General features: G+C 49.0%; 1 protein-coding gene across 1 annotated transcript; it reads right to left on the reverse strand.

The window, feature by feature from the left end:
* Nucleotides 1-1,662: 1,662 nt before the first annotated feature.
* TCN2 (transcobalamin 2) lies at nucleotides 1,663-13,099 on the reverse strand. Its single transcript, XM_032229796.1, has 10 exons — nucleotides 12,974-13,099; nucleotides 10,848-11,022; nucleotides 9,710-9,899; nucleotides 9,443-9,609; nucleotides 7,693-7,854; nucleotides 7,122-7,297; nucleotides 5,103-5,283; nucleotides 3,390-3,576; nucleotides 2,355-2,476; nucleotides 1,663-1,970 (listed from the first exon to the last, which is right to left on the reverse strand). Exons 2-10 carry the CDS (start codon nucleotides 10,918-10,920, stop codon nucleotides 1,909-1,911), a joined length of 1,320 nt encoding a protein of 439 aa, XP_032085687.1. The 5' UTR covers nucleotides 10,921-11,022; nucleotides 12,974-13,099; the 3' UTR covers nucleotides 1,663-1,908.
* Between the last annotated feature and the right edge of the window lie 1,164 nt (nucleotides 13,100-14,263).

A 14,263-nucleotide genomic window follows, 5' to 3' on the forward strand; every position in this document is an offset into this window, starting at 1 on the left:
CCTCTGAGGTTGCTTGTTTTCTTGAAGACGTTTCATCACCCAACTAGGTAACCTCATCAGGGCTAGAAGGGGGTGGGGTTTGCAGAGGGGAGGAGGAGGAGGAAGAGGGCTCTCTCTCCCCGTCCACCTTCGCTTTCTCCCTGCGGGGAGGCTCCCTCCTCTCCATCCAGGCCCTCCCGCGGCGCATCCCTGCAGGAATCCCGGAGCGCAGCCTCCGCCGCTCCTGCTCGGCTGCCAGGGGCTCCGCGCGCGGGGACGGCTGGGCTGCTCCCCGCCGGCCCCTCCGGGACAAAGCTGCCCCCGCGCCCCCGCCACGCCTGGCCCCTGAACGGGGTCTGAAGGTGACCCTTACCTGCGCCAGGCTGCTCGGCTCTGCGCTGCGCTGGGCTGGGCAGCCCCGGCCCGGAGCGGCTCCCGCTGCCCGCCCTCGCCGGCCGGGACGCGCCTCCCCTGGCCATGCGCCCTGCCCTGCCCTGCCCTGCCCGCCCGCCCGGCGGAGAGCGGCTCAGCCCGGCCCGGGGAGCGGCTCGCGGCTTCTCCTCCCGAAGGCGCCTCGGCCGCGGATGCTGCGGAGCTGGACCAGGCGGCCGCCTCGGTCGCGCCCCCTGCTGGCCGCCTGGCGCGTCGCCTCGGCGGAGAGCGGCCCCCAGCGGCCTGCGCAAGTTGCGCGCAGGAGGAATCCAAGGGGGAGGGGCTTTTCTTCCGCTCGAACGCGCCCCTTGGCGAGGCTTGCTTGCTTCCATCTTTCCTTCCTTCCTCCATCCATCCTTCCATCCATCCTTCTTTCTTTCCATCCATCTTTCCTTCCTCCATCCATCCTTCCATTCATCCATCCTTCTTTCCTTCCATCCATCTTTCCTTCCTCCATCCATCCTTCCATCCATCCATCCTTCTTTTCTTCCATCCATCTTTCCTTCTTTTCGCCATCCATTCGTCCATCCTTCCTTCCTTTCCTTCCATCCATCTTTCCATCCTTCCATCCATCCATCCATCCTTCATTCTTTCTGTCCATCCATCTTTCTTTCCATCCATCTTTCCATCCTTCCATTCATCCATCCTTCCTTCTTTCCTTCCATCCATCTTTCCATCCTTCCATCCATCCATCCTTCATTCTTTCTGTCCATCCATCTTTCCATCCTTCCATTCATCCATCCTCCCTTCTTTCCTTCCATCCATCTTTCCATCCTTCCATTCATCCATCCATCCATCCTTCATTCTTTCTGTCCATCCATCTTTCTTTCCATCCATCTTTCCATCCTTCCATTCATCCATCCTCCCTTCTTTCCTTCCATCCATCTTTCCATCCTTCCATTCATCCATCCATCCATCCTTCATTCTTTCTGTCCATCCATCTTTCTTTCCATCCATCTTTCCATCCTTCCACTCATCCATCCTCCCTTCTTTCCTTCCATCCATCTTTCCATCCTTCCATTCATTCATCCATCCTTCCTTCTTTCCTTCCATCCATCTTTCCTTCTTTCCACCATCCATTCTTCCATCCTTCCTTCTTTCCTTCCATCCTTCCATTCATTCATCCATCCATCCATCCTTCTTTCCATCCATTCTTCCTCCCTCCCTCCCTCCTCCCCCCTCCCTCTATCCTTCCTTCCTTCATCCAATTTACACATTGTCTCTTGAGTGATAGAAAACCTGATCCAAAGATTTCGATCCAATTCTCCTTCTCTGTATTTTCAATTTTAACAATTTAATGCCGTTGCATTTGTGCTTTCCTTTTTTTTAACATCACTGGACTTCGGACTGAAATAAAAAGAGGCATTTTTTTAAATAAGCCAAGTTCCTAGTCCACAAGCTCTAAGAGGGGAAGAAAAGAACATTCTAGAAATCTCCGAGGACAAGTCCCATCGTTTGCGAAGAGACAGCCGGGCCCACCAGGGCTGAGATCTGTCTCTACCAAGAGGTCATCTTCAAAATAATATGGTCTTGATCTCGTGGGGTGTATTCGGCGATACCTGGGGAGCAGAAATGCAAAGACTTGGTTGCTGGGAAGAGGAGGAAGGGAAGGGGATGATCTAGAGCAGTGGTCTCCAACGTTGGCAACTTTAAGACTTGTGGACTTCAACTCCCAGAGTTCCTCAGCCTTGCACCAAGGACCCCACAGTCTTCCTCTTCCCTCTTTCCTCCTCCTCCTCCTCCTCCTCCTCTACAAACCCCACTGCCTTCTAGCACTGATGATGTTACCTAGTAGGGTAAGGAAATGTCTATAAGAAAACCATCAAGATCAGAGAGCACCAAGGGCCCCACAGTCCTCCTCCTCCTCTTCCTCCTCCTCCTCCTCCTCCTCCTCCTCCTCCTCCTCCATGCTCTCGGGAAGCCTCGGTCCGAAGAGTCCTCACCTTGGTCCAAACTGAGGTTAGGATGCCGCAGAATCCTCCAGTACTCGCGCTGGCCTTCTTCAGGCTTCTCCCCCATCACTCCCGTCAGCATGGGGCCGGAGAAGGTTTTCTGGGTCTCAAACCTGTTTCGACCCACCCGACAAAGACAGAGAACCGGCGTCTAAGAGGCTGGATCTTGCTGAGCAATGTCTAGAACAAATTTTGGCAGGAACAAGGCCATCCAAATGATGAAGACGCCCACATTCTCTAGCTAAAAGGTAAAGGTTCCCCTCGCGCACATGTGCCAGTCGTTCCCGACTCTAGGGGGCGTTGGTGATCATCTCCGTTTCAAAGCCGAAGAGCCGGCGCTGTCCGAAGACGTCTCCGTGGTCATGTGGCCAGCATGACTTAACTCCCGAAGGCGCACGGAACGCTGTTCCCTTCCCACCAAAGGTGGTTCCTATTTTTCTACTTGCATTTTTACGTGCTTTCGAACTTCTAGGTTGGCAGAAGCTGGGACAAGTCACGGGAGCTCACTCCATTACGCGGCGTTGGGGATTCAAACCTACGAACTTTCTGATTGACAGGCTCAGCCGCTTAGTCACCACGTCGCTCTAAGTTATATTTTACAGACTCGGCGTTTCTCTGAGTCCAGTGGTGAAGGCACCAGAATAGTAATAGCAGTTAGACATATACCGCTTCATAGGGCTTTCAGCCCTCTCTAAGCGGTTTACAGAGTCAGCACATCACCCCCACAGTCTGGGTCCTCATTTCACCCACCTCGGAAGGATGGAAGGCTGAGTCAACCTTGAGCCGGTGAGATTAGAACCGCTGAACTGCAGATAGCAGTCAGCTGAAGTGGCCTGCAGTACTGCACCCTAACCACTGCGCCACCTCTGCTCTGGAGGAGGCTGGGAGTTCTACCTCCGCCTTTGGCCTGAAAGCCAGCTGGGTGACTCCGGGCCAAACAGCCAGGTCCCAAGGGAGCCATCCCACCCACCATTCTCTTGCCAAGGTCCCCTTGGCTGCCCGAAACCCCGAGAATGAGGTGCTGACCTCAAAGGCTGCTGGATGTCTTTGGCTGCAGCTTCCAGCACATCCAGAAGTGTTGTCCCATCAGGCACCACCAGAACATTCTGGTACAGTAACTGAGCAGCTTTCCTTGCTTCCAGCTGGATCGAAATATTCCGTCTCGGGTCGATCCCCTGAGGTTTCTGGAGGGAAAGATCGGGGACTGAATTTTCTGCAAAGAAAAAAGGGAGATCAGACACCATTTCCTGGGAAATGGCTGACTGTAAAGTTTCTTAACGATGCCGTAACTGATTCATAATAATCCAGCCGATGTTTTAATACAAAAACCAGTGATTTAGGCAAGATATATTTGCAGCCATTTCTTTGCTTTCTTTATCTGCTTCTGAACTTTGCCCCCGTTCCTTTCCTCTCCTCAGTCTGTGTCATAAATCACATTACCCAATAGATACACCCATCTCAAACCAGCTGCTAGAACCTGAGATCCGGCTCCGCCGACGGGATGCGTGGAATGTCAACACGGAAAGTTGACAGCTTAGAGCAGAGTCTCCTAACCCTAAGATGGGTGGACTTCAACTCCCAGAATCCCCCAGCCAGCAGCGCTGGGAGTTGAAGTCCACAAGTCTTAAAAGTTGCCAAAGTTAGACACTCTTGCCCAGAGGTTTCCAACTGGGGGAGTGTGTGCGAGATGATCTTCCGGGGTGTGTGTGAAAACTTGGGTTTAGAAGTTTCAACATTATAGTGTACTAGCTGACAACCCGGCGTAGCCCAGGTATATATTTATCCCAATCCTGTATTAGAGGAAGCTCCTTTATGGAGGACTGCGAAAGCTGTTACCATAGCGACTCCACTGTGCTGTACTGTAGAAGGCGATTGAAGGCACAACAGGCTGTATCTTAACAGAACTTGAATCCAAAATGCACACTATCGCTGTCAAAAGTACTGTGACTTGACACTATAGATATAATTCAATCTTTTTCTTTTCAGCGGCCCAGGCATTCCAGAGTTAGACTGGAGCACACACACACACGGACACACATGGATACACACACACACACACACACACGGACACACACACAGGCACACCCCTGAGGGTTGTCTTACCCCCACAGTATTTATTTCCAGAGAGTAAGTCATTCGTGTTCCAAGTTTGGTTGAAATTGCTCGAGGCATTTCATAGCTATACTATACTGGAACATACACACAGCCATTTTTATATATAAAGGTAAAGGTTCCCCTTGTACAGATGTGCTAGTCGTTCCTGACTCTAGTGGGCGGTGCTCGTCTCCGTTTCAAAGCCGAAGAGCCAGCGCTGTCCGAAGACGTCTCCGTGGTCATGTGGCCAGCATGACTCAACGCCAAAGGCGCACGGAACGCCGTTCCCTTCCCACCAAAGGTGGTTCCTATTTTTCTACTTGCATTTTTAACGTGCTTTCGAACTGCTAGGTTGGCAGAAGCTGGGACAAGTCACGGGAGCTCACTCCGTTACGCGGCGCAAGGGATTCGAACCGCCGAACTGCCGACCTTTCTTATCGACAACCTCAGCATCTTAGCCACTGAGCCACTGCATCCCTCTTTCATATCTATAGTATGTATAATTAAATGCATATAATTAATTGTTTAAGGGGTGCAAGAATATATCAGGGGTATAGAAAAGGTTGGATACCCTTCCTCTAATCGGTCACTTTTCCCCCTTCAGCCGAAGTCACCTTCGTTGCCTTCCTTCTCCCCCTTCCTTACCTGTCTGAGTTTCGCACGTCATGCTTGCAACGTCCAGATAACTCTTGCAATACAAGGCAGGCAGCAGCTGTGACCGGATCAGGTTGTTTTGGAAGCCGCTCTCTTCCAGGCTCTGCTTCAGGGCCGCCATGCCGCTGGAGAACTCCGGTTGGCTCTGACTCATCCCGACAGCACTCAAAAACTAGATTGCCAAGCAGATGGAAAAGTTCGCCCCAGATGAGAGAAGAAAGCGCCCTCTACAGGTCGTTAAAGTTAAAAAGTCCAGTTGTGTCTGACTCTAGGGGGCAGTGTTCAGCCCCGTTTCTTAGCCATGGGAGCCAGCATCGTCCGAAAGACGCTTCAGTGGTCATGTGCCCGGCGGTACGACTGTATCATGGAACCAGAGGTGGCATTCTACCGGTTTGGACCAGTTCTCCCAAACCGTTAGAGCGGACAGTGAGGAGGTCGGGGAAGGCACGGATGAGGGCTCTGCGTCGGAGGCAGAGATGGGGGCCGAGGCCGTCGGGCAGTGATCAGGTGCCTAGGGAGCTAGGAAGCAGTGAGGCAGAGGAACAGCTGGAGCCTGTTCCCAGTGTGCGCGTACACAGAGCTGCCAGAAGAAAGCGGAAATCATAGGTGACCCCGCCCACCCACCCGGAATCTACGGCATCCCATGTAGGCCCTTTTTTTGCCAAAAGCACAACATGTGTCCGTTAACATTTGCGAATCGGTGGGAAAGATAAGTGAATACACCAACACACCCTCCCCGCATGGAACGCTGATACTTTCCCAATCCTGTGGTACCTATTTATCTACTCGCATTTGCGTTACTTCGAACGGCTAAGTGGACAAACCCTGGGGCAGGAACAAGAGTTCACTGGAGTCTCGAACCCAGGGTGTCAGCTTTCCAGCTAATAGGCTCAGTGTTTTTAACGGCTGAGCCATCGTGCCCCCTTATATGTCTTTTTTTGGGGGGGTAATCTAATCCCTTGATTCAGGGTGGAGTCGGAGAGATTACACGGAGCGGAGTATTTAATCTCCGGATGCCCCTTCCCGCTGCCTATGTGGAAATTCACAGAAAATATTTTCTCTTTGGGCTTTGAGAGAGAAACATCTCTCCCGGCCTTGGATTAAATTCTCAGCTTTCCAAGAGGAAGGAAAGCATCGTCACCAGCGGTGGGTTCCTACCAGTTCGCACTGGTTTCGGTGGAACCGCTAGTGGGAATGGCGACTGGGTCTCCGAACTGGTACGGACGGCATGCTCGCCACGCCCCAAACCGGTCCCCACAACGTCATTTATTCACCTTTTAAAATGTTCTCAGCATGGCGCGTGGAGCGTGTAACTGCGCAGGCGCGCGGAGCAAAATCACGCGCGCACTGACACCGGCAGTAAAGCCGGAAGAAACCTACCCCTGGTTTTCACCTTTAGGCCACCGCGTCGCTTTCCCCCTTCTATGTCATTAATCGTGAATAAATGACCTCCACCCCCCAAGATACGTGACCCGTCAAAACCGCGCTCGACTAAACCACGCCCGATTAAACCGCGTCGCTGACGTCATCAACAGGGCGACAACAGCCAGTACGGAGAAAGAAGGGCGCTTTAAATAGCGCTTTGAAAGCAAGCCAATTCAACTTAAGGTAAGGGTTAGCTTTAGGGTTAGGTTTAGGGTTAGGGTTAGGGTTAGGTTTAGGTTTAGGGTTAGGTTAAGGGTTAGGTTTAGGGTTAGGTTAAGGGTTAGGTTTAGGGTTAGGTTTAGGGTTAGGTTAAGGGTTAGGTTTAGGGTTAGGTTTAGGGTTAGGTTTAGGATTAGGTTTAGGGTTAAGTTTAGGATTAGGTTTAGGTTTAGGGGTTAATTTTAGGTTTAGGGTTTACAGCGTGCTTCTGTCTCTGTGCTGTTGTCGCCCTGTTGATGACGTCAGCTACACGGTTTAGTCGGACGTGGTTTAGTCGAGCGCGGTTTTGTGGTGGAACCCCCAAGATAAACACCCCCTTACCCTCAAGGAAGACAATTCCAGGGGAAAAGGACACCATCTCCTCACCTGCACCGCCAGGGGTGTGCTGTAGATGTTCCCGTAAACCCCGTTTTCAGTCCGAGCATCCAGGATCCTTGTTTTTGCTCGTTTCACAGCCTTGCTCACGCTGACCTGGAGGCTGTCGGGGTATCTGGGACTTTGTTCCAAACAGACAAAAGCCAAGCCGGCCATGGCCTCCGTGTCTTGAGCGAAGGACAGGAAAAGAAGGACGTGGTGACATCCCAAGACTGCCAATTCGGCCCCCGGCACCCCTCAACAAATCCCACCCAACTGGGAGAAGGCGTCGCAGTCCGCCAGCAGCCAGCAGAGTCGGACAGTGAGGAGGATTGGGTAGGAACCTGGGCCAGTCCTGGAGGCTGGGGAAGTCTCGGACGAGGGCTCTGCGTCGGAGGCAGAGACAGGGCTGAAGCTGCCTGGCAGTGATCAGGGGCCTCCGGAGCTAGACAGCAGTGAGGCAGAGGAACAGCTGGAGCCTGTTCCCGGTGTGCATATGCTCCCTGACCAGCGGCAAAATTGGGCCAAAGGGCTAAAAGAAGCACCTCCATCGGGAAGAAGATTTGAGCACGGCTGATCTTACCTACGGAGAATGTCTGGTGGTGAGAGAATCTACCGTGGTGTTCAGCCGACAGCAGCTTCCGGATCACCTCAGGATCGGTTCTCTTGTTGTGAACACACAATGCCAAGACCCCCAAGCTGTACTGGTAGTAGTTGGTGACCGGGTAGCCTTTCTCCTTGTGACCTAGTTGGAGAGAGAGAGAGAGAGGGAGGGAGGGAGGAGGGAGGGAGAGAGAGAGAGAGAGAGAGAGAGGAGAGAGAGAGGAGAGAGAGGAGAGAGAGAGAGAGAGAGAGGAGAGAGAGAGAAGAGAGAGAGAGGAGAGAGGAGAGAGAAGAGAGAGAGAGAGAGAAAAGAGAGAGAAGAGAGAGAGGAGGGAGAGAGAGGAGAGAGAGAGGAGAGAGAGAGAAGAGAGAGAGAGGAGAGAGGAGAGAGAAGAGAGAGAGAGAGAGAGAAAAGAGAGAGAAGAGAGAGAAGAGAGAGGAGAGACAGAAGAGAGAGAGGGGAGACAGAGAAGAGAGAAAAGAGAGAGAGAGGAGAGAGAGAAGAGAGAGGGAGAGGAGAGAGATAGGAGAGAGAGGGAGAGGAGAGAGAGAGCGAGAGAGGGAGAGAGAGAGGAGAGAGAGAGAGAGAGAAGAGAGAGAGAGAGAGAGAGAAGAGAGGAGAGAGAGAGGAGAGAGAGAGGAGAGAGGGAAAGGGAGAGAGAGAGAAGAGAGAAGAGAGGAGAGAGAGAGGGGAGAGAGAGAGGGGGGAGAGAGAGAGAGGGAGAGAGAGGGGAGGAGAGAGAGAGAGAGGAGAGAGAGGGGGGAGAGAGAGGGGAGGAGAGGAGAGAGAGAGATATGCTTCCTAAACAATGAAAACCTTTCCTCCTCCACCCTCCGGTCGGAACTGGAGAAGCTCCTTGGAGGAGAAGTGAAATGTCTTCAAAAAAAAAAGCCCGCTTCCCTCTTGGAAAAAAAACAACAATCCACCTTTGGGACAACCGTGACTGGCAGACATTGGCTTCCTAAATAAGATTCCCTGATCTTCAGAGAGGGTCCATTTCCCGTCCCCATCCCACCTCCCCTCCACCCTGGAGCTCCCAGACCTTCTCCACCTAGAGTAGGGGTCTCCAAACTTGGAATTTTGAAGATGCAAATTAACAAGAGTTGGAAGGGACCTTGTAGGTCATCTAGTCCAACCCCCCCCCTGCCCAAGCAGGAGACCCTACACCATTTCTGACAGATGGCAGTCCAGCCTCTTCTTGAAAGCCTCCAGGGATGAAGCTCCCACAACTTCTGTTCCAGGGGCTGATAGTTCTCACTGTCAGGGAATTCCTCTTTATTTCCAGGTTGAATCTCTCCTTGGTCCGTTTCCATCCATTCTTCCTTGTCTGGCCTTCAAAGATGCTTTGGAGAATAGGTTGACCAACCTCATCTCTGTGGCAGCCCCTCAAATATTGGAAGATGCTCTCCTGTCTCCCCTGGTCCTTCTCTTCCCTAGACCAGCCATACCCGTGAATCTCAGAGACTCTGTCTTTCCTTGCACAGCACCTCATTTGGAAAATATTGACATGGCAACTTTCCAAGCTAGATAAGGTCTGTGGTCATAAATACTCCTTTGAAAGACTGTTAGCCAGGCCTTGGCTGAATGTGAAGGAGGGGAATTCACATTCGTTTCGTAAAAGGGGTTTTGTCGGGACCAGGACTCTGCCTCCTGCTTTTGGGGGAAGGCCGGGTCAAAACAGGTGGGGAAACCCCCGTAAAAATAACTGGGATCAGGAATTAATTCTTACCTATCTGCTTCATTTCTTTATTCAAGAGAAGCTTCAACTGGGTCACCAATCGGCTCCTCTCTGGGGTATCCATGTTCTGACAAGCAGCCCGCAGCCCAAGAAGATACAAAGCCAGCTCTCCTGTCCCGGATTTCTTCCGTCGGCTGGGCTCCGAAGGGATCCTGGAGCTGTTAAAGAGGAGAATTTCTAGGCATTTTTCCCCCCCTTCTTTTGGGGGAAGAATTTTCAAGAAAAATAATAATAATCCTGGATTGGGATTAGACCTACCGTCTGCTTTGAGGCTGATAGACGCCTGTCAGTCGGTCGAGATACTCTCTTTCCTTCTCCAGGTTGTGCTCGTTGGAAAGTCGAAGGGCCAAATAGAGGCTGGGGTCCGGTTCCTGGGACCCATTGTCCACTGCCTTTAGGAGCTCCGAATTCAGGGCCTGGATGAGCTCAAGGTTTCCTGCAGGGATTTCTTCCAGGGAAAAAGAGAATTAGTATTAGAGTGGCGCGGTGGCCTAGAGGGGGAGCTCTCGCCTCACAATCAAGAGGTTGTGAGTTCGATCCTAGGTAGAGGCAGATATTTCTCTCTCTCTGAGAATATATCTGCTGAATATGATTCCGTACTGGCAACAGGAAAGTCATCCGGCCAGTCAACACTCTGTTAGCTCCATTCAATTGCCCTGACTCCACCCCGCATCCCGCATCATTAAAAGATGATGAAAGGAAGAAGAAGCGGGCTTGAGACTGGGAACAAGGCTCCTACTAATTGCAGGTAGTCCTTGACTTACGGCCATTCATTTAACAACCATTCAAAGTTACAACGGCACTGGAAAGAGTCGCTTAGGCTCGTTTTTCCACAGTCGCTACCTTTTGCAACCTCCCCACGATCCCGTGATTAAAATTCAGAGGCTTGGCCACCGGTTCCCTACTTATGACCGTTGGTGTGCCCCGAGGTCACGCCATCCCCTTTGGCGACCTTCTAGCAAAGCAAAGTCAAGTGGGGAATCAGATTCATTCACGAGAAGCCATGGGTGGAAACTAACCAAGGAGAGAGGCAATCTGGAACCAAGGAGGAATTTCCTTAGACAGTGGAGAACAATTAACCAGGGGAACAACTCGCCACCAGAAGTTGTGAATGCTCCAACACTGGAAGCTTTTAAGAAGAGAGTGGACGGCTGCGTTTTGACTCTGGGCTTATCAGCCTTATCCCGAAAGACTTTGGCAGATTTCTGCTGGACTCTTTACAAACTATTTGTGACTCATTACGGGCTGCGAATAATTCACAGCCGTCGGAATAAAAAGAGGGTTTTGGGGAACTAAGCGTGTGATTTTTACTGTCCCAGGAAGCCTAGAACACCAGACAATCCATTTTCACAGCCACTTCCTGACAATCTTAATCATTAAAAAAAATAAGACTTACCGCACAGCTGGACTGACGTAAACAGGAAGTGGAAGAGGGAAAGGAAAGGGAGTTGGAGCCACAGAAAAAACATCCCGACAGAGACGAAGGCAAGGAAAATGGCGTGGCCGGTTCCCAAATAGTTTTCTCCTCAGGAATCTGAAATCGCTGATCACTGGCAAGGACCGATGCGAGTCTTAGAAAAGAGAAAAGGACTTTGGCTGAATCGGAGGAAATGCAGCAACGACAGGAGAGACTGCAAGGGACTTTGGCATCTCGTATCACGTTTCGATCTCTAGGCTGAGGTTGGGGGGTGGGAAACCACTCAGTTTCATTTATGGAGTCGGCGAGAGGCTGCAGTGGGAGACTGGGAGCTTCCCATGTCTCATCATTTAAATAGGAGCCAGCTGTGTGCAGCAGCTGCCAAAAAAGCCAACACAGTTCTAGGCTGCATCAACAGAGGGATCATAGAATCAAGATCACGGGAAGGGTTAATACCACTTTATAAGGCCACACTTGGAATATTTGCATCCAGTTTTGGTCACCACGATGTAGAAAAGATGTGGAGACTCTAGAAAGAGTGCAGAGAAGAGCAACAAAGAAGATTAGGGGACTGGAGGCCAAAATATGTAAATAACAGTTGCTGGAACTGGGTATCTCTAGTTTAATGAAAAGAAGGACTAGGGGAGACAGGATAGCAGTCTTCCAATATCTCAGGGGCTGCCCCAAAGAAGAGGAGATCAAGCTATTCTCCAAAGCACCTGAGGCTAGAACAAGAAGCAATGGGTGGAAACTAATCCAGGAGAGAAGCAACTTAGAACTCAGGAGAAATTTCCTGACAGTGAGAACAATTAATCAGTGGAACAACTTGCCTCCAGAAGTTGTGAATGCTCCAACACTGGAAGTCTTTAAGAAGATGTTGGATATCTATTTGTCTGAAGTGGTGTAGGGTTTCCTGCCCAGGCAGGGGGTTGGACTAGAAGACCTCCAACGTCCCTTCCAGCTCTGTTATTCTATTCTGTTCTATTCTATTCCTATTCTGTTCTGTTGTTCTGTTCTATTCTATTCCTTTTTTCTATTCTATTCTATTCTATTCTACTCTACTCTACTCTACTCTACTCTATTAATTCTAATTCTCTTCCCTTCCATTCCATTCCATTCTATTCAGGTTATTCAATCAGCTCTCCCTATAAACACCCTTCCTAAGAAGTGGCTTGTACAGCCCATCCTCTTCAAATGTGGTTGCCTAGTTTGCGGGTTCCTTAAATCGAGAGAAAACCAACCCCAGTAACAAGAGAGAAACTTTTAAAACTCAGACCGTCTCCCCCTTCCTCTTCGATCTGCTTCCTCCCTAGATAAAGGCACCTCTTCTCCAGAAATAAGTCTGGCTGAATCCAATGGGGATGAATTTTTTTGCATTAAAAAAACAACAACAACAGGCAGATTGCTAACACAGATCTGTCTCAGAGATCTGGCTCTTTTCACGCTTCCTGGGGAAATCCCCCCCCCCAGTAGCCCCACATGCCTGGAGGGCAGCAGGGTGGGTAAAACTCCAGCCTTCTGCCAATAGGCTTCTAACAAGATCGACACAGAGGAGAATCAGAACTGCAGAAAAAACAATTACTACCAACCTGCCCTCCATTGAGGACCTGCGCACTGCAGGAGTCAAAAAGAGGGCTGTGAAAATATCTAGAGACCCCTCGCATCCTGGACATAAATTGTTTCAACCCCTACCCTCAAAACGACACTATAGAGCACTGCACACCAGAACAACGAGACACAAGGAGAGTTTTTCCCCCAAACGCCATCACTCTGCTTAACAACTAATTCCCACAACACTTTCAAACTATTTACTAAGTCTGCATTACTGTTACTATTAGTCTTCTCATCGTTCCTATCACCCATCTCCTCCCACTTAGGACTGCAGGGCTGGTTGCTTGTATCCACACGATTTAAATCGCCTGTTTCCTACTATGATTTGTACCCTATGACTATCGCTAAGTGTTGTCCCTTACGATTCTTGACAGATGTATCTTGTCTTTTTATGTACACCGAGAGCATTTGCACCAAAGGCAAATTCCTTGTGTGTCCAATCACGCTTGGCCAAGAAAGAATCCTATTCCTATTCTATTCTTCATGCCTTTTACCTTAATTGTCCTGGTCGTTGATTCTGTCCTTAGACGGGGTCTTTTTTTTGAATTCTCAGGAGGGGCCAGAAGCTGCAGTGGACGGGAGACGGATCCTCTTTTCCCTCTTCTTCTTGTTTACCCTTTGTCATATGATCTCTGGTTTCCCCTCCCAGCTGCTGAACTCAGCTGGTTTGCAGGATGTGACTTTAAACAAAAAAGAAAGTTGAAAGACTAGAGTGGAGATCTGGAAAGCGGGGCAGAGGACAAGTTATGTTAGACCAATTTTTTTTTTAAAAAAAAGAATCCTCTAATAATATCTGAAACAGATTAACAGCATTAAAATAAATCCATGGCGGTTAGATTTCTTATCAGGGAAATAAATAGAAACTACAGGAAGAGAACAACCTGTGCATACAATATTTTGTTTTAAGGTAGAATTTCAATGACCGCTGAGCCAAAGTCACTTTTAAAACTCCTGAATGTGTTTATTTTTGTTTTTTAAAAAAAAGGTTTTATTAAACGTTTTACCTTTAAAAACAGGGGGGGGGAACCCCACAACAACAACAACAAAGAAAAAACAAGACAAACTTAACAATATAAAAGTTATACAGCTTTCTGTATCGACATTCATGTTTAGCCTTTGTTAACTTTCCATTCCGCATTGCCTTCCTATCGGTTTTAACTTCTGTAATAGTTAACTTCAATAACAGTGGTAATAATATTAATTGTTCATATCAACATTATATTTACATTATATTCAATATTTTAAGTTTGATAGTAATTAGTAACTTTGGTTAATTTTTATTCAATACTAGTTTAGAAAAAAAACACAGAAAAAGACTTCTAATTCTTGTTTCTTCTTCTTCTGTTTTCTAGCCACTTTCTTTCTTTCTGATTCTTTCTTCTTCTGATTCTTTCTTTCCTTCTTTCTGGTTCTTTCTTATTCATTCTTTCTTGTTTGTTCTTTCTTTCTTGTTTCTTTCTTTATTTCTGGTTCTTGTATTTTCTGGTTCTTTCTTTCTTTCCTTCTTTCTGGTTCTTTTTTCTTTCCTTCTTTCTGATTCTTTCCTTGTTTCTGGTTGTTTCTTTCTTTCTGGTTCTTTCTTATTCATTCTTTCTTTCTTGTTTGTTCTTTCTTTCTTTCTTTCTTTCTGGTTCTTGTTCTTTCTGGTTCTTTTTTTCTTTCATTCTTTCTGGTTCTTTCTTTCTGGTTCTTTCTTTCGTTCTGGTTCTTTTTTTCTTTCTTTCGTTCTGGTTCTTCCTTCCTCTTCCTTCCTTTATTGTTCTTTCTTTCTTTTTTCTTTTCTC

This window comes from Thamnophis elegans, chromosome 13, assembly GCF_009769535.1.
Source record: "Thamnophis elegans isolate rThaEle1 chromosome 13, rThaEle1.pri, whole genome shotgun sequence".
NCBI classification, from domain to species: Eukaryota; Metazoa; Chordata; class Lepidosauria; order Squamata; family Colubridae; genus Thamnophis; species Thamnophis elegans.